This window comes from Lutra lutra, chromosome 9, assembly GCF_902655055.1.
Source record: "Lutra lutra chromosome 9, mLutLut1.2, whole genome shotgun sequence".
NCBI lineage: Eukaryota > Metazoa > Chordata > Mammalia > Carnivora > Mustelidae > Lutra > Lutra lutra.
Window position 1 is genome coordinate 117,403,913 of NC_062286.1, and position 25,962 is coordinate 117,429,874.

Genomic DNA, 25,962 nt, shown 5'->3' on the forward strand with positions numbered 1-25,962 from the left:
CACCTTCCTGGGCTTCCTCACTGGGAAACTTGGAAGTGATAGGGAATGTCTGCCTCAGGGCCCCCCTCAGGAGAACACAGGGGCTCCCTCCTGCTTTCTCTCCAGGGCTCCAACTGTCACCTTCTTCCTCTTCCTCTTTTGCTGGTGATGTAGGGCTGCCAGCAACCTTCTTGCTTTCCTTTGATGGCAAAGTAGGAAGATTCCCGAATGGACTGGGACCTAGCTAAAGACCTGGGTAGCAGCTGGCATTGACCGAGCACCCACTGTGTGCCAGGCACTGTGCTGAGTGTTTCGTGAGGACCACTTCCCTTGCTCCCCAGAGGAGCCCTGTGGGGGAGGTGCCGCAGTCCCCTTTTTACAGAGGAGGAGACTGAAGCTCAGAGAGGGAACTGCCTCCCCCAAGGTCACCCAGCTACAAATGCAGAGTCCGTGCTTCTGACACCACGGACCACCTCCCACTGACCCTGCACCAGGCCTGTGTTCTCTCTGGGCCTCCAGGCCCTCCTCTAGGAAATCGGGGCGGGGAGGGGTTGCTGGGGAGGCTCTGACAGTGCCCACAGCCATGCCCTCCTCCGTCCAGGGGCTGACAGGTGGGAGGGGCAGCCCCGCCCCGGGGAGTGGACTTACCCGGCCTCTCTGCCCAGAGATCATCAATTATGAGTTTGACGCCAAGGACCTGGTATGCCTGGGCCTGAGCAGCATCGTTGGCGTCTGGTACCTGCTAAGGAAGGTAAGGAGCCAGGGCCTGGGGCAGGATGAGGGGAGCATGAGAGAGGACGTGGGGGCAGGGTAGACAGACAGCTGATCTCACTCCCGACTTTCCCCAGCACTGGATTGCCAACAATCTCTTTGGCCTGGCCTTCTCCCTTAACGGGGTGGAGCTCTTGCACCTGAACAACGTCAGCACCGGCTGCATCCTGCTGGGTGGACTCTTCATCTACGATGTCTTCTGGGTGAGTGGGGCTGGGGCACAAAGGGCCCCTTGCCAGGCTCCTGGGTGGCTCAGTTGGTTAAGCATCTGCCTTCGGCCCGGGTCATGATCTCAGGGTCCTGGGATCGAGCCCCACATCAGGCTCCCTGCCCAGTGGGGAGTCTTCTTCCTCTGTGCTCTCTCTCCCTCTCTCAAATAAATAAGTAATTTTTTTTAAGGGGGTTTGCTTGCCTCCTCTGTCCCTGTCTTGCGGCAGTCATCTGATGGAAGGCGGCTGCCTCAGCCTGGAAATTAAGACCCCAGAGCAGGTCTTCTCTGGGCCCATTTGCCCTCATCTGTGAAACAAATGAGAGAGCAGATTCCCCACATGGCTGAGAGCCCACCCTGTGCCCCAGGCCTTCTAGCCACCCTCACTTCTTCTCCCAGTGGTCCTGGCAGAGCTGTTCCTTTCCTCTTTCTTTCTGGCAAGCAAGTTGGGACCCAGAGAAGTTGAGGCAGAGGAGGTTAATACTGGTGAATGGGCCCAGTGCGGGCACCAGTCTGAGGACAGAGGCTGCTGGGGGGGCAGCACATTCTGGCACACACTGGCCCCTTACATCCCACACTTACTCCCAACAGGCATCACTGAGAGATCAAGGGCAGCCTGACTTCGGCACCTTTCCCTGGCCTCAGGCAGCCTCTTTCCCCCTTAAGTGGGTAGTGCTGGAGGACTTCATGGTGCTGGAGGACTTCATCTCCTAGGAGGAGCAGAGCCCTGAACATACAGGAGACCTAGCCTGGGCCATCAAAGGTCCTTTCCCAGCTCCTTCAAATTGCCCTGTTTATTGCCCAGAACCAGGAGTCCCACGAGGTATCCCTATGACCAAAATCAGTAGCCACCTAATCTCGGCTTCACATCTAATCTGGAGCACCTCATCACTCCCTGCCCCTCTCCCTGTGGGTCTCAGGCAGCATTGTGTCAGGACGGGGGCACATGGGTGGCTCAGTCAGTTAACCATCTGACTCTTAGTTTCGGCTCAGGTCATAATCTCAGGGCCTTGAGATCGAGCCCTACATCAGGCTCTGAGCTGAGAAAGGAGTCTCCTGGAGTTTCTCTCTCTCCCTCCCTCTGCCCATCCCCACGTGCTCTCCCTCTCTCTTTCTCTAAAATAAGTCTTTAAAAAAAAAAAGAGAGAGGGGCGCCTGGGTGGGTCAATGGGTTAAGCCTCTCCCTTCAGCTCAGGTCATGATCCCAGGGTCCTGGGATGGAGCCCCACATCGGGCTCTCTGCTCAGCGGGGAGCCTGCTTCCTCCTCTCTCTCTGCCTGCCTCTCTGCCTACTTGTGATCTCTGTCTGTCAAATAAATAAATAAAAATCTTTTAAAAATAAGATTAAAAAAAAGAAAAGAAAAGGAGTTCCTAGGACAGTGTTCCTTTCCCGTCTGGCCCTCACCTCCCTCCAGACTCCTGTCTTCTCCTCCTAGGTATTTGGCACCAACGTGATGGTGACAGTGGCCAAGTCCTTTGAGGCACCAATAAAATGTAAGTGACCATATCCACCGTGGGGAGCCCCTCTCTTTCCACCTCATGGCCCTTCCCCCATCGTGGTCCCTGTTTTGGTCCATACCTCTCCCTTGGCTCTTCCACACGCATCTCTTCCTTCTCCACGCTGTCCTGTGTCTCCAACCTGGTTTCTGTCCCCTCTTTTGATTCATCTGGCTGTGTTCACATGCAGCCATACTCTGCCCAGGCCCTGGCGTCCTGCCACTTGGCCCCAGTGTAGTGTGTGATGGGAGGAGACAGCAGGGCTGTCTAACAGGGCCTGCAGCGGGGCCCGTGGGGGCTCTCCAGGAAAGGAGGTTCCACACTAAGGCCCAAAGCCGCTCACTGGGCGCGCTAGCCAGCATGGTCTGTCCCGCACCCCTCACACGGCTCCGGTTTTATTCTTCCATGTAGCTACCCGTTGTTTATAAAGATGAGAAAATCCAGTGATGGGCATCTAGGCATCAGTAAGCAGTGCAGAAGTGTCATCCCTCTCTGTAGCAGGCCCACGGCACAGTGTCTCAGCCATGCATTACCGACCCTCACCAAGTGCAGTCACCAAGAGCTGGCTGGCTTCAGTGTCCACCCCACCATCTTCAGCGCGGCCACCTGTCCCTGCATCTCATTGCCTCGTGGTCCCAAGCTAGCTGCCACAGCTCCTAGTACTGACTCCTCACTCAGCCATGCCCAGAGGCAGAGAGAAGGAACTTCATGCCTCAGTAGAGAAGGAGTTTTTCCCCCACAGGCCCAAACCCAAACTGGTATTGGGGGCGGCGGGGCAGGAAGCATGATCAGGTTTGAGTTTAAGGCTCAGACCACACAAGGGTCCCCTCCTGGGATTACGAGACCCAAAGAAGAGGATGGAATGAGTCAGGCTGATAACAAGAAATAAGGGGAGAGTCTTGTTGGCAAGACTTTGGTCTTGGGAAGCGAGCACCATGGGCACTGGGCAGCCAGGGTGAAGCTGGCCCCAGAGGATTGAGAGCGAGCTATTGTCCTCAAAGTCTTGCTGCTGCTACAGATGGGCCGCCGTGAGCTGGACAGACACTCCTGGATGCACACCGCTCCCAGGTGCAATGGTCCCAGCTCAGTGACTGGAGGGAAACAAGTTTCTGCCAGCTTTGGTTTGAATAAACCAATGGGCCCATGAGCCAGGCCCTCCTGCTGGGGAGACGGAGGATCACAATGGACAGGCCTGGGTCACGGCCCTTCTCAGTGTCTGGGAGCAGAGTATTTGAGTTGGCAGCCCCCCAGAACCAGGGGTGTAAAAGCAAAGCTGTTCTGTGGCAGGAGAACAGGTGCTGGGCCAGCCAGGGCGGCCCCTGGTCCCCACGTGTCATGATAGATGAAGCCAGCCCGGGTGCCAGAAAAGCTTTCATGAAGGATAAAGAACACATGTTCACCAAGGAGGCAGGGGCAGCGCAGGCCTTTGAAAGAGAGAACAGGGCTTCAGCGAAGGGCAGAGGCAGGGAAATGCACGGAGGGCCCTGGGAGCAGAGGATTGGGGAGGGAACGTGGCTGAGTTTAGGAGAGCAGCAGAAAAGAGGCCGGATTTGCGAAGCCAAGAGTATCATTCCAGGAAGCCTGGACTGCCCAGGGGCCAGTGAATGAGCCATTGGAAGGCTCTGAAGAGGGCAGTGACACTGTCAAACTTGGGTTCTGGCGTGGGGAGAAGGCCCATTGCCTCAACTGCTAGGCGTGGTGCCCAAGCGGGATAGCAGAGTGCTTAAGCTGTGCTGCCTGGATTGGAATCTCAGAGAGGATACCAGCTGGTTGGGTGGCCTTAGGTAAGATCTTTATTCACCTCTCTGGGCCCTGGTTTTCACATCCACCTCTTAGAATTGAATGGTACCAGGACTGGGAAGATCGAATGCGGGGATCTGTAAATCACAGTGACTGGGCACTCAGGGCAGGAAGAAGTAGGTGGGGAAGGGCATCTGTGTGTTCATTAGGGAGGCACAGGCTCACCTAGAACCCCCGGCATACCTCTGCTTACGTATCCTTGGCCAGAGCTGGGTCATGTGGCCACCCCTAGCTGGAAGGGAGGTCGGGAATTCAGGGGCCAGGGTTGTCCAGATTGCCCCAGTCTTGTCCCATTCCCTGGGAAGGCTGCTGCACCCCAAGTCAGAACTGGGTTGATAAAGAAGGCATGGGGTGACAGTTAACAATGTGTGCATATCATCTTGATTTTCACAATTCTTTGGGGGTCAGTTCTCTTGTACCCATTCACAGGTAAGAAAACTGAGGCACAGAGCAGCTAAGTAACCTGTGCAAAGTCACAGAGCAGAGCCAAGATTCAGACCCATGCAGTCTCACCTTGGAGCCCGCACCTAAGTGCTCTTCTACTCACAGGTGCTATGGAGGGGCGCCTGGACGGCTCCACCTCCCTGCTCTCCCTTGTGTTCTCTAGCTCTCTTTCTCAAATAAATATTAAAAAGAAAAAACAGGGGCGCCTGGGTGGCTCAGTGGGTTAAAGCCTCTGCCTTCAGCTCAGGTCATGATTCCAGGGTCCTGGGATCGAGCCCCACATCGGGCTCTTTGCTCAGCAGGGAGCCTGCTTCCTCCTCTCTCTCTGCCTGCCTCTCTGCCTACTTGTAATCTCTGTCTGTCAAATAAATAAATAAAATCTTAAAAAAAAAAAAAAGTTAAAAAAAAAAAAAAGAAAAAACAGGGGCGCCTGGGTGGCTCAGTGGTTTAAGCCGCTGCCTTCGGCTCGGGTCATGATCTCAGGGTCCTGGGATCGAGTCCCACATCGGGCTCTCTGCTCGGCAGGGAGCCTGCTTCCCTCCGTCTCTCTGCCTGCCTCTCTGTCTACTTGTGATCTCTCTCTGTCAAATAAATAAATAAAATCTTTAAAAAAAAAAAAGAAAAAAAGAAAAAACAGCAAGGCGCTATGGATGAGATCCAGTTCCACCACCTCTTGCCATTAACCGGGCACAGAGGAGGCATCTCTATCCATCCATCCATCCCTTTGCCGCAGAGCAAGGCCACCACCTGTCCCCACCCTCGCCGGAGTGAGATGGAAAGCCAAGTAGATGTCAGCACTGTGTGGGCTTTTTGGTCTCTTTCATCCGTGTGGCTTTAGAGTCAATCCCACATCACCAGAGGCTCCCATAGCTACCAAAGAGCACTGGAGTGGTGTGTTGTGTGAGTCCTAGTGCCATTAAGGCAGGCAGCATTTGATCTAGGTAACCCTAGATTCGTCCCCCTCTAACCTACTGTGGTTCCAGGTGGAGACTTTGCCCTTCAGCCTGTCCCCGTCCTCTTGCCTCCATGCTCGCCCATCTTTAAATGCAGGTGTGTGCGTTTCATGCAACAGAGGTGGGGGGATAGACTGTCTGAATTCTCCTCTCACCAGTTCCTCGCATCCCTGCCTCCCCCCACAGTGGTGTTTCCCCAGGACCTGCTGGAGAAGGGCCTCGAAGCGGACAACTTTGCCATGCTGGGACTCGGAGATATCGTCATTCCGGGTGAGCGGGCCGGGGTGGGTGCCCCAGTGCGAGTGCTGGAAGGACCTGAGAGGAGGAGGGCGTAGGGAGGGGAGGAAGAGGAGGAGTACTGCGATGCAGCATCACCACTGGGAGTGGGGAAGCGAAGGAGATTCCAGACACCCAGCCCCGTGTCAGCCCATGGTCGAGCACCAGTCACATGCCAGGTGCTGAGCCGGGCAGCTGGGGTGGGGGGGGGGGTGGCAGGGGCATGGGAGGACAGCAGTGAGCAAGACTCTCTTCACAGAGCTTCTGGTCTGACTGCATAGTCCTTACTCCCGTCCTTACTCACACTTACTGTGACAGACTGAAGTACATTCTGTGAGAAGCACATCTCATGAGCCTTCACGCACGTGCCTCCCCTTGCCAGTGTTTCCGAGTAGGACCTATCCGCTGGGACTGCCACCGTCCCCAGGGTCCTCCTCCCCCTGGTCCCAGGGACAGCGTGCCTGCGTGCACGGACGCGGGGCACCACGAACGGGCACTCCTGTCCTCTCGGCAAAGGGCTTGTCCACGGGAGCAGACCGCAGAGCCGTCCACATGTGGGTGCTCGTCGGTGCACCTGGGCTCCGGGCACACAGCCCTGGAGACCCACAACCTGGCCTGACCCTGGGGCAGCCTCAGCTGCCAGCCCAAAGTCTCGGGGCAAAGCCGAGCTGCTGCTCTGCGGGCCACTGCCGTGCTGATCCAGGATGTGTGTCTCTGCAGATCCGGGCCTGGTGGCAGGTATCCAAAGGGCACACTTGTTCCTGTAGTCCAGAGGCTCAGAGTCCAAGGATGAGAAGCACCCCTGGTGCTTGCTTAAAAGAAGAAAGTGCAGAGCAAATGAAAAGCCAACCTATGTTTCACTCTAAGAAACAATGGCAGTTCTAATATTCTGGGATGATGGCACAGCCACTTCCCTTGCGACACTTTGGTGTTGTGTGGCCGTAAGGAGAGGTGATCTCTTACCAGCGAGGAAACTGAGGCCCAGAAGTAAAGGGACTTTCATAGCTTCATGCACTAGCAAGGCCCCAGCCCAGGTCACCCATCTGCAGAAAAAGCCTCCCCTGTCAGGAATGGCCCGTAACAGCAATGGCAGCAGCAGGCAGGTGGTCGCCGCAGCTGCCGTGGCTCTCGGGCACCTGCTGGGCGCCCACCCCGGGCCAGCTGCCTCTCCTACATTGTTGATTTGCTGCTTCCTCGAAGCCCAGTGAGGTAAAGGTATTTCCCTTTTACAGATGAGCTAACTGAGGCTCAAAAAGACTTGCTCAAGTTCCTGGGCATGTGGGGAGATGGTCTTGAACCCAAGACTCTCCATAACTAACTCGCAGGGCTGTGAGGCCGGGGCAGGGGGAGCGCAGCTCCGTCAGGCAGAAGAAGTCGAGTCCTGGAAAGCAGCCAGCTCACTGTGCAGGGCGTGGGCTGCGCCAGGCACCCCCTCAGCTTCCCCAGTATCCTGGGTGGTCATGGTTCTGGACTTGGGGTGTGCATAGGACACCCCTGCGTGTACCTACGTATCTAAGTCTTCCAGTGATTTCAGTAGCTGAAAGTCGACTGCACCCTCGCAGCACCCCAGTGGCACCCCTCAAAGAATGGGCTGCCACAGAGCGCTGCTGTGAGGACCAGGTGCCTGACAGGCGGTAAAGGCTCTGAGTTGGAGACCAGTTGTAGAATTCGTCCGCCAGGGGGATGCTGAGCCCCAGCTTTGTTTCCAGAAAGATGGCATTTGTCTTCCCTCTCCAGCCACCCACTCCCTCCTCACACACAGTCCCCAGGTCTCTGGGGGAGACTCCCTCACTTCCCGACTGACCATCAGTCATCTGCTGAGGCGCCGGGCTGGCTCAGTGGAGCATGCAACTCTTGATCTCGCGGTTGTAGTTTCGAGCTCCACATCGGGTATACAGCTTGCTTAGGGATAGAATCTTTCAAAATAAATAAATGATAAAATAAAGGAAGTCCTACACTGCCAGTCAGTACTTCTGATCAGCTCAGCCCTTGCCCTGTCTGAGCCCTGAGACCAGCAGGGAGACAGACACAGACGGTCGTCGTATGTGAGTAGCAGACAGGCTGGCCCGGCCGGCTGTGTCTTGGAGAGTCTTGGGCTTTTGGGGTGTCTGGGCTGGGGTTGGAAGTGCCAGTAGGGGTGCAGTGGGTGGGCAGAATGAGTCATCTTCCTCCGCCCTCCCGCAGAGCCTCCTGATGGTCTGTTTGCCCCTCCTCCGCCCTCCAACTAAGCAGTTGCCACGAGGCCTGTTCCCAGAATCTGTTTAGGTTGTTCTCCTGCTCGGAATTCTTCCATGTGTTCCCTCACTCAGGGAAGAAACCCATTTCCTCCTTGTGCCCCACGGCCCCACTTGGCTGGTCCATCCCCTGCATCTCCTTCCTGGCTCTTTGACCCATGCCACACCCTAACCCCTCTTCCCTCAGGACCTTTGCATGTGCTGTTCCCTCTCCCTGGCAAGCGTCACTTCCTTAAAGAAGCCCTTCTTCCTCTTCCCCCCCACGTCCCCTCGCCTGGCATATCCCCAGATATACCTACCCATGACATAGAAAGCACCCTTTCACAGTTAGGATCTCAGAGTGAGTTTTGTTCCTGTTGGATCGCCATGTCCACCTCCTGTCACGTTGGTTGAGTTCTGTGGGTGCAGTGATTTTGCTTCCTGTTGTCTCCAGGGCCTGGTACTTAGAAGGCCTCCATAAACATTTGGGTAGATGGGCCCAGTGTGACATAGTAGGGTGCTATGAGGTCAGTGTAGTCCCAGACCAAAGCTAACTCCTGGGACCTTCTTATTGTTCTGAGGAGGCCTGATGGTAGACAGGATTTCTGCTGGCGGTCAGCAGTGTTGGCCCCAGTGACTTCTCCATGACTGGGAACACCAGGTTGAGTGTTCGTTCACTACCCCACTCCTCCCCACTCCTCCCCATCCCAGGCGAGAGACTCCATTCCCAGGCCTTCCCAAGGTGCTGACTTCCCTGCCACTAACCCTGGCTCTCTGCCCGCAGGGATCTTCATTGCCTTGCTGCTACGGTTTGACATCAGGTAAGCTACTTGGAAACTCTAGCCCTCAAGCTCCATGAGTGGGGGGGTCTTCCCTGGGCAGGGTACCCCAGGGGTTCCTTGGTGGCTTTCAGGAGCCTAGAAGAGGTGACCTCTGATCAGACCTTCTGCCGCCGCAGTGGCCGGTGCGATTCTGATTTATCTGCACTTTGACGTACTGAGTGTTCAAAGACCCTGTGGCCAAAAAGAAAAAAAGGATCATATTCCCAATGGATTTAAACCCAGAAGGTCCTAGTGGTACTCACAGTGCTTTCTCACTGTGTGACCTTGGCAAGTGATCTGACCTTTCTGGGCTAAGGTTTCTCATTCTTAACTTTTGTGGTAAACAAGAGCTCAGACCTTGGCATTACCAGGAAAACCTGGAGGGAGCCCTGAGCACAGGGCCACAGGGAGACCCAGCTGTAGTCTAGTCGTCATCATGCATTATCAGCCCAGGCTCAGGTCACTGTGTCCCAGCTTCTCTGGCTGCTCCCTGCGTGCTCCCCTCACTCAGATTTTTTTTGGAGTCCACTGTGGAAACTGAGCACGGAGCAGTAAGGGGGCCAACTCGAGTCACCACTTCCAACAGGAAAGGTTGCACTGTTAATGCAGTTGGGCGTGCCACCAGTAGGTGGCGCGGTCTTCCCAGTGGAAGGTTCACAGTTATGTGCACTGAATTTCAAGGTGGTTTGTGAACTTTATTCTTAATCTCCTTGTGCCTCATAATTGCAAAAGCAGTAATAGTGTTGACAGTGGTAACAAGAAACTGTACCAGTGTCTCTGAAATCGGGTTTGTCTGTGAAACTTGCCTCTGCTTACGTCCACGGGCTTAGCCTTTGGGAGGGACCTGGCCAATCAGTAAATAAGGCACGTCTGTGCCAGCCAGCTGTACTTCTGGCTGTGCAGAGGTGACGCAAAGAGAACCCATGAGCGTCCCTGGGCCACTGGCTAGCGACACAAAGTCACGTTTGGCTGCCAGCACCCTCAGAAGCAGAACCTCATTCCTAGTCTGGATGGGCAGGATTGGCCAGCCTTCCCGAGCTAGTTCTGGAATCTGTGCCGCATGCCCACTGTGGTCGGTTTCACCCCAGGCTCCACGGCAGTAGAACTCCCAGTGCGCCCGCAGCTCCGGGCTCAGCGGCAGCTGGGGTCGGAGGTGGGGGGCGGGGACACGCAGAAGTCACAGAGCTGAGGTGAAGGGGAGTCCGGTAACATCAGTGTGATGCGGTCCTGAGGCTGCTCTCAGATGGCTCGCCTCCCAGAAGCCCCCCGCACTTTATCCACGCCGTCAGCAGCTACTTAGCATGTGCGACAGGTTCCCTGATCTGTTATGGCCACTGCTCTGGGAAGGAGGAAGTCAGCGGTGCAGCTTCTGCATCAGGGTCACCCAAAGCGTGACTCGTAGCTTCACCGCGGTGGTTTCTCAAAATGTAGATTCCTGGACTTTGCCCCAGACCTAGTCAGTCAGACTCCCTGGGTAACTGGATCTGGAATTTTTTGTTTTGGGGGGTTTTTTGTCAGCTCTGTAGGTTATTTGTATGCTAGCTAAGGTCTTAAAGCCACTGTTTTAGGTTATGGCCCTTGATATTCACAGTCACTGAGCGGATAGATCACGGTTTTCCCATTTTGCAGATGAATAAATGGAGGCCTAAGGAAGGAAAGTGACTTGTCCAAAGACCTATAGCTGGGACAGTCCCGGGATGCATGCCCAGTGCCAGCCTTTCAGCCATCGCACACCTCCAGGGTCTTCCCCAGCTCCCCCTTCCGAAGAGATGGCGCTCCTCCCATGCCTGCAACTAACCCTCCTCCTCTTTCTCCCCACACCTTCCTGAAGCTTAAAGAAGAACACCCACACCTACTTCTACACCAGCTTTGCAGCCTACATCTTCGGCCTGGGCCTCACCATCTTCATCATGCACATCTTCAAGCATGCCCAGGTGAGCGGGGCTGTACTACATGCCAGGGGGATGCGTGGCGAATGCTAGCAGGGACTTCCGTACATAGGGCTTGTTTGTTGTGACATGCACAAGCAGTCCAGGGGTAGGTGCTCCCCAGCGGTATCAGCGGGGGCACGTTGTGACCCTTAGCCTTTCACCTGAGGCCATCACAGGATGCCAGTAGCTGCTCCAGGTAGCACAGGCATGTGAGTGGCAAGGGGGAGGAGCACAGATACCAGCCATGCTTGTTGCCTTCATCAGGAAGGCAGAACCTTTCCCAGAACCCTCTCATCTCATGGGCCAGATCGGTGTCCTGTGGCTCCCACCACAAGGAGTCTAGGAAAGAGGGGCTCTGGCTTCTGCACCTCCGTAGTGGGGCAGACGTAACAGTATTGGGGTGGATGTTGGGTGTTCCGGCCCAGTACCCACCTTACCAGTTGAGTGATAAGGTGTCAGGGGCCCTCTCCTCTGATTCCCCAGGCAGGCCAGCCTCTGCGCCCTCCTCCCAGCACATTGGGTAGTGAGCTGCCGTAGAGTGAATCAGAGTGGATAAAGGCTGAGAGTGGTCATTGTGGCCCGAAGAGGGTAATACTGAGAGGCGACAGCCAACAATCCAGTCGACCAGGATTACTGTCGACTGGAAATCAGAGCACATCCCATGTGCCGGGCTCTGCCGAGTTCTTCACGGGGGCCCTCATGAGTAGATGAAGGTTATGTACCACGCGGCCAGCGCGTGGTAGAGCCAGTATCCAAACCTGTGTCACGTGGCATCCAAACCCAGGCTCTGGACCCCTGGCAGTGGGAAAGGCCGGGTGGAGTGAGGGCTGAAGGGACACAGGTGGGAGGAAGTCCACACTCCTCCGTCTGTTCACTGCAGGGCTCTGGGCAGCTTGCTGAAGTTAGGCTTGATTTCCCTCGGTGATTAATTTTTTTTAATTGGGATAGTAATAGTAGCCAGCTTGGGGCTTTTTTAGGATGTAATGAGTTAGTATAAGGAGAGTGCTCAGAATTTTGCCTGGCCCAGGTGGTATTCGCTGTCATTGTTGGCACTGTCCCTTCCATCCTCCACTCCCTCTGGTCTCCCTCTTCCCAGGGCCACCAGCCACTGAGAAACCACCTTTGAATTCATCACAGTAGCTGTTCGTTGAGCAGTTACTGTGTGGCAGGCACTATGCTAAACTCTTTTGCTCATTAACTCACTTACTCTCTATAGTATCCGTGATACTTATGAAGTAAATAGTAGTATTCTCTCATTCTACAGAAGGTCCAAGGTCCAGGGTCCCCCCTAGCCTATAGGTGGAGAAACCAAGACTCAGTGAGAAACCACCTCTCATTCATTTCTACTCCAAATAGCCTGGGGAGCTGTGTCAGCCAAGAGTGACACTCAACAAGGAGGTCACCGAGTTATTGGACCTGGCTTGGGGGACTAGCTTAGAGGCCTCTGGGAAGTCTCTTGCTCCCAGGCCCATCTGTTCCAATCTGAGCGCCATTCTCCCTGTGGCCACCAGGTGGCAGCCTTGCCTTCTGCCTGGTTAGACTCTGAGGACCCCATTGGGCACTCCCGCAGTGGCTGGAGAGGTCCTCTGTGTGGGGATGCTGTAGCCCAGAGAGAACACGAGACTTCCTGGGTCACGCAGCAAGTCGAGCTAGGCCCCAGCTGGAGCCCTGGACTCCTAACCCTGGCCCCAGGCCTGTGCTACTCCCCAGCAGCAGCCTAGCCATTGTCCCATCATCCACCTCGGCATCTCCCTGGAAATCTTGGAAAGAGGATCCAGGACACAGGGGGACCTGTTTCTTGAGGACCCTCTTCCTTTCTAAGACACAGGCAGTCCCAATGCCAGCAATGCCCTAGGTGGGAGTCACCACTGCCCATGTCTTCAGCCCTTGTTGCCTCTATCCAAAAACCTACTCCAGGGGCGCCTAGATGGCTCAGTGGTTTAAAGTCTCTGCCTTCGGCTCAGGTCATGGTCCCAGGGTCCTGGGATCGAGCCCTGCATCGGGCTCTCTGCTCAGCAGGGAGCCTGCTTCCCCCTCTCTCTCTGCCTGCCTCTCTGCCTACTTGTGATCTCTGTCTGTCAAATAAATAAATAAAATCTTTAAAAAACAAACAAACAAACAAACCTACTCCAGGTGTGCCTGGGAGGCACAGTCAGTTAAGCGTCCTACTCTTGGTTTTGTCTCAGGTCGTGATCTTAGGGTGCTGAGATCGAGCCTTGGCATCAGGTTCCATGCTCAGTGTGGAGTCTGCTTAAGACTTTCTCCCTCTCCTTCTGCCCCTCCATGCGCTTGTGCTCACATGCGCTCTCTCTCACTCTCTCTCAAATAAATTTTTTTTTTTAAATCCCACTCCAGGCCAGGGGTCTGGCAGCCTCCTAGAAAGGCCCTTCAAGATGATCGGGTGTCTTCATTGTACAGAGAGGGAAGCAGTTTAGTCGGGGTCACACGGCAGAGCTGACGCTGGGTGGAATGTCAAGAGCCCTACCACCCAGCTTGCTGTCTGGAGCTGTAATCCCAGCCTCTGCTTAGCACTGACCTTGGAGCAGGCCCCTGGTGCCTTGAGAATAGCAACCTCACCACCTCCCACAGCAGCCCTTCAGTGGCTCCTGGCTCTCAAGGCCTTGGGGAAGCTAAACTTGTACCACCTTTCCCCTACCCCCCCTCCCATGGAAGCCCTCTACTTTGTCTGGCCTGGCCTTGATGAAGACTTAGAGACAGATAGGTACTTAAAGCCACATCCTGGCCAACTGTGTGAGGAGTTCCCTCTTCTGATCCTCAGTCTCATTGTCTGCAAAGTGGGTGTGAGGAGGCCTTTTGAGAAATTAAATCCTAATAAGTTTATATTTGCTTTATTTTCTGTTCCATCTATTTGGGCTTTTTTTTCTTTTTAAGATTTTATTTATTTATTTGACAGAGACAGCGAAAGAGGGAGCACAAGCAGGGGGAGTGGCAGAGGGAGAAGCAGACTCCCTGCTTAGCAAGGAGCCTGGTGTGGGGCTTGATCCCAGGATCCTGGGATCATGACCTGAGCCGAAGGCAGTCACTTAACCAACTGAGCCACCCAGGCGCCCCATTTGGGCTTTTACCGTCATTATTTTTTTCTACTTTTTGTTGTTTTATTCTTTTTCTGGCTTTTTTCTTTCTTTCTTTCCCTTTTTTTTTTTTTTTTTTTGAGATTTTATTTATTTGAGAGAGGGAGATGAGAGACCACACCCAAAGGGAGGAGCAGGCTCCCCACTGAGCAGGGAGCCTGATGCAGGGCTTGATCCCAGGACGCTTGGATCCAGAATGTGAGCCAAAGGTTGAAGCTTAACTGAGCCACCCACGTGCCCCTCTTTTTCTGGCTTCTCAACTTGAAATCTAAAATTATTTCAAGTCTTATTTTCTAATAAATGCACCTAGAGTTACGTTATAAATCTCCCTCTGAGTACTCCTTTGGCTGCCTCTCACATATTTTGGTGTAGACTTTTGTCATTGTCATTTCTGTTGCCATCCAAAAGGCCTAAAACCTGACCTACGCAAAGCCTAACTCATAGCAAATACCCGATAAGTGGGAGAAGCTCTGCCACTTTTACATACCTCATGTGACCTTGGACAAGTCCTTATCCCTATCTAAGCCTCAGATTATGTTTTTAGCTCCAAGGGTAGTATGTATGAAGTAGTGTGGCTCACAGGCCACACATGGCAGGTGCCAAGAAATGGTCTGAAGGTCAGCCTTGGTGGGCTCTAGAGCCCTGTTCTCTGACCTCACTTGCCTTAGGAGTGGGGTCTCCTCACCCTTACCCCAATCATCTCCAAAACACCCTCTTAACTTCGTGAGCACCCATGAGGAAGCCATTTGCTTAGTACTTACCAGGCCCTCTTCTGAACGCCAGGAACAGAGCAGTGACAAAGACAGTCATGGACTCTGCCCTCATGAAGGTGACAGCCGAGCAGCAGAGAGACTGATGTCTGTAATGGCAGAGCGATGTCCCGCTCCGGACTGCCAGAGAATGCTGCAGGGAATGGCAGGGGGCTTGGAGGGTAGGCAACAAGAGGGCCTGGCTCCCTGCCAGGGAGGGCTTCCCCACAAAAGTAGCAGGGAAGCAGAAGCCTGAAGGAGGAGGAGTCTAGGCAGAAGTGGGAAGAGCATCACAAGCAGCAGAAACTGCATGTGCAGAGGTCCTGTGGCTAGAGGTGACAAGGAGGACCAAAACAAGGTCATTGTGGGGTGCCTGGGTGGCTCAGTCGGTTAAGCATCTGCCTTCAGCTCAGGCCATGTGTCAAATAAATAAATAATCTTTTTTTTTTTTTTTAAGATTTTTATTTAATTGACAGAGAGATCACAAGTAGGCAGAGAGACAGGCAGAGAGAGAGGGGAAGCAGGCTCCCCGCCAAGCAGACAGCCCCATGTGGGACTTGATCCCAGGACCCTGAGATCATGACCTGAGCTGAAGGCAGAGGCTTAACCCACTGAACCACTCAGTTGCCCCAATAAATAATCTTTTTTAAAAAAAGGTCATTTTCGCCAGAGTAGAGCCAGTCAGGTAATATTGGAGAAGGAAGCAGGGTCACATCTCACGGGGGACTTTAGGCCACTGGGAGCACTAGAGGTCACAGAGGGTTGAACAGTAATGTTCAACTTTCAGGGGCTACAGGGAAAGGAATAGCTTTAGAATCCAGTATGCCTGAGGTCCAGTCCCCCGTTGACCATTTAGATATCTGAGGTCTGCACTGTCCCCTATCCTCCCAAAGCATCAGCCTTCCTCGTGTGAACAAGGAGGGTGGTCATAAGAGATGTAGAGATGGACTGAAATGTTCCTCAGGAGGCTGACCTCAGGCTAGATACGCCGCAGGCTCTCCGTCCTGTCCTCTAAACCCAGCTTCAACAGGACTCTCCGCACAGGCTCTAGAGCCGGACTGCCTAGGTTGTCTTACTGTAACGGCATCTGACAGCATCTCCTGGAGCTAACTTCCACCCCCAGATGAGGGAAGCAGAATCCCTGGGAGTAGGGTGGACCCAGGAGGTTGCTTGACTGAACCTGATGTCCCAGGACATTAAGATCCTGCCAGCCAGACGCCTAGGTACCCTTAAAGCCCTGCATGCTTGACTTTCTTGGGGTTCCTTGCATTCCCTCCCAGGGACGAGCAGCTCTGCTCAGGGGGTCAGGAGCCCCAGGTGTAGGCCCAGGCACCCACTGACTAGCTCTGGGAACCTGAGCAGTCATTCCCCGGAGAAGGTTGGAATGATGGTCATGGCCCTGAGCAGGTGTGCCACCCAGCAGTTGGTCACCAGCTCTGTTCTCTCACAGCCTGCCCTCTTGTACCTGGTCCCCGCCTGCATTGGCTTTCCTGTCCTGGTGGCACTGGCGAAGGGGGAAGTGACGGAGATGTTCAGGTAAGGCAGGGCGGGGGGCAGACACCTGCATGGCACAGGTGCACTCGCAAGCAATTCGTGGAGCCTGCCGGAGCTGCTTGTACACGTCTCCAGGGGAACATTGTTCCTGCCACCGGCCCCACCCCTTGTCCTTTCTGCCAGCGCGTGGGTGCCTGGCCTGTGGCACCAGCAGGAACCTTTCTGCGGGGCTGGGAGCCAGGGGAGGGCAGCCCCCACATCCAGATGCCTGCTGGGTCTTCGGAAGGGACTGGCTGGTGTAGTTCCCTCCCGCCCCAGGCTGCCCCACTGTCAGAAGCCCCAGGTTCCCAGCCTGCCTGTGACACCATGTGACTTCAGGCAAGTCTTTCCCTTTCCCAGCCTCAGCTTTCCCATGTGAGTAATAGGGAGGATCCTAGTATGGTAGGAGGTGCCCCAGATTGGAAATCAGGTGTCAGTCCCTGTCGAGCCGCCTCAATGGCTCTCACCCATAGCTGTCTCAGCGAGTGTCTCACTTGCACTCATACCCCTTCCCCGTGGCCATATGCACTTCTGCTACACCCTGTGCACAGCCCCACCCATAGCCCATGGCCTGCGTGACTCCAACAGGTGTCTGCTCCCCAGCACCACTGACGCTGCCTGCCAGGGACCCAGAAATAGCTGCCCAACTGCACTTGAAGCTGCCCACTCGGGGCCTTCCGCCCAGCGCCTCCTGCCTGGCCTCCAGGTTGTCCCTCGAGTGCCTGCCAGGGCCATCTGTGCACCTGGCTGCCTGCAAGGGAACCTGTGACTCACCCCTCCTCCGTACCTGCCTCTGCCCTCCCTGTCTTGCCTAGAAGCCCCAGGCTCCCAAGCTGCCTGCCCATATCTCCTGGCTGGCAAAGCCCTGTGGACTCTGAGGCCAGGCTGGGGGGTGAACTTGGGGGCAGATGTGGGGACGGATGGGATCTGATCCCTGAGCTCAGGACCTACCCTCACCCTCTGGCTCGTCCATTCTCAGCCACACCCCTGCCTTGGGGTCACCATCCCCGGCCCCATCAGTCCCAGTCCTGTTGTGTCCACATAGGGTCAAGCTCTAAACCCCCAGAGCGAGGGCACCTGCTCAGTGCTTGCTTTCCGCAACTGTTCTGCCACGTGGGCACTCTCTGCCCCTCTGCCCCTGCCCCCAGGAGGTTCTCAGGTTAAAGTGAAAGAGCGGGTTGTCTCTCTCTTTCTCCAGCTCTCTCCCTAATTCTCCACCTTATCTTTTGTTTTACTTTACCCTTGAGAGATGCTCTCTTTTTTTTTTTATTCACTTCGTTCACACACTCACATGGCTCAAAATTTCATGGCCAGGAGAGGGAAAAACCCCTCGCGCCGCAGCCACCCCAGAGCCCTGTCTCACAGACACCACAGCACGCGTGCGCGTTCCTGCACGGATGGATGCACCCTTGGAGCATTCTGCATCTGGATTTTTCACACAAACAGCAGGTCTCAGAGGTGTTTCTGCAGCAGCACCTGCACATCTCGAACATCCTTGCTCTTTTGCACAGCTGCATGGTGTCCCTTTGTATGGATGCATCTTTTTTTTATACACCTACTAAGTCCAGCTGCTTTCCCACTGAGTCTGAAAATGCAGAGGAAGATAAAAATAAGACAGCTCTGCTCCCTGCTCCTTCTAAGAGAAGTCTCTGTCCCCTTCCCTTCCCCCCGGTCTTTTCCTCTCCATCTCTTTTTTTCTGTCTCTCTGTCTCTCACACAGCTACGAGTCCTCGGCGGAAATCCTGCCTCACACCCCGAGGCTCACCCACTTCCCCACAGTCTCGGGCTCCCCCGCCAGCCTGGCCGACTCCATGCAGCAGAAGCTAGCTGGCCCTCGCCGCCGGCGCCCGCAGAATCCCAGCGCCATGTAATGCCCGGCAGGTGCCCACCTGCCTGCTTCCCCCCACTGCCCCGGGGCCCAAGGTAGGGCAGACACCCCAGCTCCAGTGGATGGGGCCGGGAGCATTGCCAGGGGCAGGCAACAAGTCCTCCACTGTCACCAGGCAGTCACCATACCCAGCCTCAGGGCCGGGAGCTGGGCTCTAGAACCTCATTGTCCTCGCCAGTGGTGTGGGCTTCATGTGAGAGAACAGACAGCAACGGCCCTCATCATCCAGGAATAGATACTCTTATTGTTGGCCTCTATAAGAAACCCTGGGCAGGTCACTTTCCTCTTCCAGAACCTCTCTCTGTTCATCTAAGTGGGCACATTCCTGCCTCCTGGGGTTGACCTGGGGAAGAGATACAGGTACTGTCCTTGGCGTGAACTCAGTTGCTCAATAAATGGGGCCCATAGCAAGACCTGAGCCAGGGTGGCAGCCTTCGAGAGTGGCACCTTGCCACTTCCCGGAAGAGCAGCCCCCTGCCTGCCTGCATCCTGGGGCTGAGTTGTTTGACACCTGCCACGCACCCTGGGAAGCAGCCCCCCTCCCATAGCCTCATCCTGGCTGCCCCATTTTTTTCTCCACTCTCTCCAGTGGAAGGTCCAAGAAGCTTAAAGTTAATCCACCCAAGCCCAACCTCTCCTCCATCTGCTGCTGCCCTCCACTACCTCTTGGCACCACCAGGCACAGAAAAAGGAGAGCAACCTGTCTGAGAAGGGCATGCGGTGGGGCCGGGGCCAAGCCTGGAAGATGCTGGGCCGTGAATGCCAGGCTGGTGTTCCTTGTGTGCCCAGGGATTTTCCTGGGATGGTGGGGAGGTGGGGCCTGGAAGTTCTGCTCTCCCCCTCCTCTAAAGGTGTTGTTCTTATTGTTTTGTTTTTTTGGTCAGTTATGAGGAGTCAAATCCTAAGGATGCAGCAGCAGTGACAGAGGGATCCAAAGAGGGAACAGAGGCCTCGGCATCGAAGGGGCTGGAGAAGAAGGAGAAATGATACAGCTGGGGCCTGACCCTCTGAGGGCCAGGCCAGGCAGGCGGAGGCAGGCCAGTACAGGCCTGCGCGGGCAGAGGGCGCCGGAGGCCGAGGGTGTGGGAGGCTGGGCAGCTCCAGCAGAGGGGTGGGGGCAACAGGATCCCTCCTTCAGGGACTCCCACGGCCTGGTTCCCTCATCCCCCTTCTCTGGCCCTCCTCTGCCCCTTCTCATCCCCTGCAGGCAAAAGAAGCCCCAACTCCCCCACCCTCCCAGATGCCAGGCGGGAAAAGTGGGTCTGATTTTTAGATTTTTGTATTGTGGACTGACTTTGCCTTACATTAAAAATTCATCCCAGGATCCCCTGGGTAGCTCAGTCGGTTAAGTGTCCAACTCTTGATCTCAGGGTTGTGAGTTCAAGCCCCATGGTTGGGGCTTGAGCTCCATGCCCAGTGTGGAGCCCACTTAAAGAAAAATGTCATCCCATTGCTCAGGTAGGCCACTATGCCCCTGGAGGGGTTCTCTGCATCCAGCATCTTGCCTTTACTAGCTCTCACCCTGCCACTCAGAAACTTCCCTGGAAGCCCCTTCCTGGGAACTAGGAACTCAAAACCTCAGGGAGAGACCCTGACCTCCAGGTCCTTCCATCTTCATGGATGCACGCCTAGTGCCTAGCTAGCTCAGCACGCCAGGGATGCCTCCTGCCAGCAGAGGGGGCCCATGAGCCCTCCTTCATTACCACCCCCGCCCCCCGTTTAGTTTTCTTCACCACATTCTTCCCAACACTTGAGTGCAGTGAGGCTGTTAGGTGCTCCATGTATCGCCCACCTACCCTGTCAAGACAACAAGGGAGGATACCAAAAAGCTGACCTGATTCAGCAAGAGGACCAGTATCTGCAAAGCTAGAGAAATGGGCAGGGCCTCATGGATCCCAGGGAAGGATTTAGATTTTATTCCCAGGCTGGCAGGAGCCAGGTCGTTATGGCTTCAGCTGGAGAGCACATGGATTCTAGATCGCCCTGGAGATCACGGCCCCAAATTCCTATTCTGCTCATTCCCAGCATTCTTCCCAAAATGACTATGCAAGGCCAGAAGGATGCTGATGCTAGAAGCCACCCCCTCCGCACACTGAGGCCAGTCACAGCACAAGGGCCAGGGCCCCTGAGAGGCTGGAATGGGAAGGAATGGGGCCCAGTGCAAGTTTGCTGAAGACAGCAAGGAGCCATGGCCTGCAAGAATCCCCAGTGGGCCAGGCAGGGGGTGGGCCCAGCCCTTATCCGCCTGCCTGCCATGGGGTCACTGGGTGGAGAAAACAGGTGGAAGAGGGTGACCACCAGCCCCAGCCCAGGGCTCTCTCCTGCCCAAGCTTCAGGTTCAAAGGCTGAAAATAACTGGTTTCCAGACAGTTCGGAGGTGGCCAAAAGACAGGTATGAGCAGAGAATGGGAAGTATCCGTGTATTAAATTGTTCCCAAGCACCTCTCTCGAAGATTTCACCTCATTTCAGTCTTAGGCTCCAGGCACTAGTATGAGCCCCATTGTGCAGATGAGACCATTGAGGTGGGTTACCACAGATGTGCACTTGACCTCAAGCAGTCCATGTTGAATTCTCAAGTTCCTAAGGACTTTGCAGCTCCCCTCTAGGACCCTGGGCCCGAGTCCCTGGCTGGTGTTCTGGACACCTTTGAGATAGCTGCCCCACTTCTCTGGGCCTATAGAGACAGAAAGGAAGGCTAGGAAATCTCAAAGGTTTCTCCCAGCCAGGGGGTCCCTTTCAGGGGCTTCTCGGATCCCTGCCAACCCCTGCCACCTCCGGAGGGGAGGCCGTGTGGTCCTGGAACAAGGCCCCTCTGAGGGCAGCAGATGGGGCAGGCGGCCCAGGCACACAGCATGGTTGGCTCTGCGGCCCACGGCCTACAAAGGCCTCATTGAGTCACCGCCGGCCCCCGGCAGAGGCTGAGGTGGCAGTGGCGCCGGGCGCCTGCCACCTAATGACCGGCCGGGCCCGGCCAGATGTTCCACAGACCTCGGCAGCGGCCGTCCAGGGCCCGCCCGGCCAGCCGGCACCGCAGAGGCCACTCTAATTCCAATTAACCAGCTTCAGCTGAGCAAACAGCGGGCAGCGGTGGCCCAGCCCGGGCGGTAGGCCCGGCCCGCAGAGCCTCCAAGTCTAGACTCCAGATGTGAACCGCCACCGCCAGAGTCCCATGGAAAAATGGCACTAGGCCGGGCATGGATTGAGCCTGCACGCTGGAGAGGTGGGGGTGGGTGGCTAGGCAGGGTTCTGGGTGGGCCTAGTGCCAGCCTCACCCTGGGGTGGGAGTGGACTCTTGGGAAACTGCTCCAAAATCCCCAAGTCCTGTCCCTGATTTGTTAGGTGTTCCCCTCTGGCCTCAATCTCCCCTGGCTACAGGAGGTGGAAGGGGACTCCAAAGGGGAAGACCAGCCCTGCTGAGAGCCCTAATACAATTTTATTTGTACTTAACATGTTTCTAGCAATATGTTATGTATTTTTGAAATATTTAGTCGTTACAACAACCCCATAAGGTAGTACCATCATTTTTACAGATAAAGTAAATGGCAGCAGAGAGAATTAAGTACCCAGGGGGGATTTGAACCCAGGATGCCTGGCTTCCAAGACCATGATGTTCACCACAGGTGCTGTTTGACATAAATCAGGCTGCTGGATCCCGGGTTCCCTTTCTTGGGAGCGGCGCTGGAGAAGAGGGTCAGCGTCTTGGCAGAGCAGGGCTGGCCTGCCCACTCTGTTCTGTTTCCTCAGCTGTGAAATGGGTAAGACCCTCCCAGCACGGCTCCAACTTCTGGGGGTAAAGCCTCGAGATACCCTTTCAGGCCTAAACACCAGGAATGAGTTGGGCACTGGTCAAGAAGCTGGGCATAATAGGGAACACAATGTCACGCGCTGAAACAGACTTGAAATGGCTGAACAGGGACGCCTGGGTGGCTCAGTGGATTAAGCCTCTGCCTTCAACTCGGGTCATGATCTCAGGGTCCTGGGATCGAGCCCCCGCATCAGGCTCTCTGCTCGGCAGGGAGCCTGCTTCCCCCTCCCTCTCTCCCTGCCAAATAAATAACCTTTAAATTTAAAAAAAAAGAAAAGAAAAATGGCTGAACAAGTGAAAAATGTCAAGTCAACACTTGGGACGGGAGTGGTGCCTCCGGTTTACCCAGTCTTGTCTGGGGTACCCGAGAGGCAAGGCGAAAGCTTGCAAGATCCAGGAGGTCAGAGCTCATGCGTCCTTGCACAAATAGGAAGACTGAGCACTCCCCCACACCCCCCAAAAGTCACACAAGGGAGTGGATCCCGGGGGCTGCTCAGACCCGTCAGGCTTTCCCACCTCTGGGATTCCCTCAGCGACTCCAGGCCGGGTCTTGGGAGGCGGAGGCTGCATCCTGCCCGGGTGCGTCAGGAAGGGCCGAGCGGGAAGGAAGGCACCACCCCCACCCCCGCCGCGGCCACACCTGGGCTCCCCCGGCGGGCAGGGGGCGCGAGCCGGCGCCTGGCTCCAGCGAGTCTGGGCCGCCTCCCCGCGCCGCCCCGTGGGGGCCGCCAGATGGGCCGGCCGCCCGCCCAGCGACGCAGGCAGGAAACGGCCGCTGGGCCTGCCAGGGACGCGGCCGCGAGCGCCGGGGGCGGGGACCGCCCTGGAACCGCCCCCTGAGGGGAGGGGCGTGAGAGCCCTGACTCCCGGATCCGCCACCGCTAGCTGGGTTCCCTTGGGCAAGGCCTTCCCCTTCTGTGTCCCCCAGTTTCCCCACCAGTGAAACGGGTCTGTTTATCCTAGATCTTTTCTTCCTTTTTTTTTTTTTTAAGACAATTATTTGTTTTAGAGAGAGTGAGCAGGGGGAGGGGAAGAGGGAGAAGGAGACTAACGACTCCCCAGTGGGCAGGAAGCCCATATGGAGCTCCATCCTAGGACCCCGAGAGCATGACCTGAGCCCAAATCAAGAGTTACATGCCGGGGCGCCAGGGTGGCTCAGTGGGTTAAAGCCTCTGCCTTCAGCTCAGGTCATGATCTCAGGGTCCTGGGATCCAGCCCCGCATCCGGCTCTTTGCTCAGTGGGGAGCCTGCTTCCTCCTCTCTCTCTGCCTGCCTCTCTGCCTACTTGTGATTTCCATCTGTCAATTAAATAAATAAAATCTTTTTTTAAAAAAGTCACATGCCTAACTTATGGAGGCATCCCATAGCCCCTCCTACCTCTTCTCTTACCACCCTGTGACTGTGAGCAGTTTCTTGCTCTTCTGTTCCTTGGTTTCCTTACCCGGGAAATGGGGTGACCACGACGAGCCATTTCCACTGGAATACCAGCTCTGGGAGGGCTGAGCCGTCCTCCCTACTGTTGTAACCTAGGGCCTGGCCCAGTGACCAAAAGATGAGGGCACTCAGTATTTGTTGAAAGTCCCAGGTCTGGGACATTCCCAGGGGCCTAACTCATAGCAGGCACTTCATAAACGAATACACGTTATCTTGGGTCTACCGCTTACCAGACATATAGCTACAAGCTAGTGTCTTCTTGTCTCTGAGCCTGTTTCCCCATACGCCTGGTGCGTGGCTGTGAGGACTAAGTGAGATAATCATGGGAAGCTCACATAGCAGGTCCAGGTCCTCAATAGATGGTATCTATGGAAGTATCCACCAGATGTGTAAAAAGAGATACTATTCAGGTAAATGTGAGGGCAATTTGGAAGGAAATTTCTCTTGTATATATATTCTTTTGTATATTTTCTATTTTAAGATTTTATTTAATTATTTGCCAGAGAGAACATAAGCAGGGGGAGTGGGAGAGACAGAAGCTGGCTCCCCACTGAGCAGGGAGCTTAATGAAAGGTTCCCTGGATCCCAGGATCCTGGGATCATGACCTGAGCTAAAGGCAGACACTTAATGGACTGAGCCACACAGGCGCCCCTGTATATTTTGTATTTTTTAAATTTTGAGCCAGGTGAACATAGTTTTCAAAAACAAATACAATTCAAACAATACAGATATAACTGAGAATAAAAAGAAATCCAGCCCTAGCAGAACGAAATATTAACTATTACTTCCATGTGACAAAGGAGGCATCTAAAAATCAGAGAGGGTCTGAAGCTGCGCAGGGTCACAAAGGACTAGGAAATGGCAAAGATGCAATTTGAGTGGCAGTTTGTTGGACTCCAAATTAAATACAGAGAGGAGGGATCACTACTTCCAGGAGCAGTAGAGTAGAGGGGAGACTGAGTAGAGGGGAAAGGCCAGCAGAATGAGAAAGAGTGAGAGAAAGAGGAAAAGGTGAGCAAGTCCAATAGGCCAGGCCAAGGAGTGTAGCCAGGCCAAGCAGTGGGGAGGCAGTGGGGAGCCAAGGAAGGATTCTAAGCAGGGTGACATAGTCCTTTCTGAGCTTTAGAAATGGAGATCAGGGAGCGCCTGGGTGGCTCAGTGGGTTAAGCCGCTACCTTCGGCTCAGGTCATGATCTCAGGGTCCTGGGATCGAGTCCCGCATCGGGCTCTCTGCTCAGCAAGAAGCCTGCTTCCCTCTCTCTCTCTCTCTGCCTGCCTCTCTGTCTACTTGTGATCTCTCTCTGTCAAATAAATAAATAAAATCTTTAAAAAAAAAAAAAAAAGAAATGGAGATCAGGAAGCCAGGAGTGGGGCTGCAGGCCCCAGATGATGATGTTCTGAGTGATAAAAGGGCAAGGGCCATGGACGTGAATGGACAAGAGAGACTGGGAACTCAAAGCCAGCCAGCGATGGACCCACACCCATCCACATGTCCCTCCACAGCATGGCAGAGCCACAAATCCAGGTATCCCAACTCCCATTATCAATGTCCTTTCCCCTGAAGGTTATTCAACCCACACCAGTCTCAACCTTAAAAATGTCCTAAGACCCCTGAAGCAGTCCTGGGCCTCATGAAGTGCTAGGAAAATCCTAGGTTTCCAGGCACCTGGGTGGCTCAGTTGGTTAAGCGTCTGTCTTCAGCTCAAGTCATGATCCCATGACCTGGGATGGAGTCCCAGGTTCCCTGCTCAGTGGGGAGTCAGCTTCTCCCTCTGCCCCTCCTCCCACTCATTCTCCCAATCTCTCTCTCTCTCTCTCTCCCTCTCTCTCTCTCTCAAATGATAAATAGAATCTTAAAAAAAAAAAAAAAAAAAAAAAGCCTAGGGGCGCCTGCCTCTCTGCCTGCTTGTGATCTCTCTCTTTGTGTCAAATAAATAAATAAATCTAAAAAAAAAAAAAAAGCCTAGATTTCCAGCATCTTTGAGCTGAAGGGGCCCAGGACCAGAGTGCTGGGCAGGGTGGAGAGCGGAGATGGTGTCAGCACCTCCTACCAAGAGGCTCTGGGCCAAAAGCCTGGCTCCTGTTTGCATGTGCTTGGCATGTAGCTGATGCTCCACACTTTGGGGGGAACTTTATGTGCGTGAACCTGCACGTGCAGTCAGCCTAGGGGCCTGGAGCACACCCTTCCCTGCAGGCACCCAGGAGGTGTCCAATCCCTACTGGGCAGTGTAAAGAGAAACCTGCACTGGAAGAAGAAGAAAAAGAGCAGCTACTTTGGGGTGCCTGGGTGGCTCAGTTGGTTAAGTGCTTCTGCTTCCACTCAGGTCATGTTCCTGCAGTCCTGGGATTGACCCCTGTGTCAGGCTCCCTGCTCAGCGGGGAGTCTACTTCTCCTTCTCCCTCTGCCCGCCTGCTCGCTCTAGTGCTCTTGCTCTCTCAAATAAATAAATAAAATCCTAAAAAAAAAAAAAAAAAAAAGGCAGCTACCTTTATGAGCACTTACTGTGTGCCAACCATCACTCCAAGTGTTTACATGAATTAGATCCTTAAACTTCACCTCACCCTC

General features: G+C 54.8%; 1 protein-coding gene across 12 annotated transcripts in view; it reads left to right on the forward strand.

Annotated features, from left to right (window-relative positions):
* HM13 (histocompatibility minor 13) overlaps window positions 1-19,495 on the forward strand; it is a 41,902-nt gene extending 22,407 nt beyond the window's left edge. For 2 of the 12 annotated variants that reach the window (XM_047744611.1, XM_047744613.1), the window contains 10 exons: window positions 591-730; window positions 828-953; window positions 2,395-2,452; window positions 5,839-5,922; window positions 8,926-8,962; window positions 10,794-10,896; window positions 16,185-16,270; window positions 17,988-18,134; window positions 18,745-18,921; window positions 19,040-19,495. In XM_047744611.1, coding sequence (XP_047600567.1) covers window positions 591-730; window positions 828-953; window positions 2,395-2,452; window positions 5,839-5,922; window positions 8,926-8,962; window positions 10,794-10,896; window positions 16,185-16,270; window positions 17,988-18,134; window positions 18,745-18,921; window positions 19,040-19,142 — 1,061 coding nt within the window. In that variant the 3' untranslated portion in view covers window positions 19,143-19,495. Of the gene's footprint in view, window positions 1-590; window positions 731-827; window positions 954-2,394; window positions 2,453-5,838; window positions 5,923-8,925; window positions 8,963-10,793; window positions 10,897-16,184; window positions 16,271-17,987; window positions 18,191-18,744; window positions 18,922-19,039 lie in introns of those variants that run through there. The other 10 variants (XM_047744612.1, XM_047744616.1, XR_007129957.1 and 7 more) reach the window with 9 other exon arrangements.
* The last annotated feature ends 6,467 nt before the right edge of the window (window positions 19,496-25,962 follow it).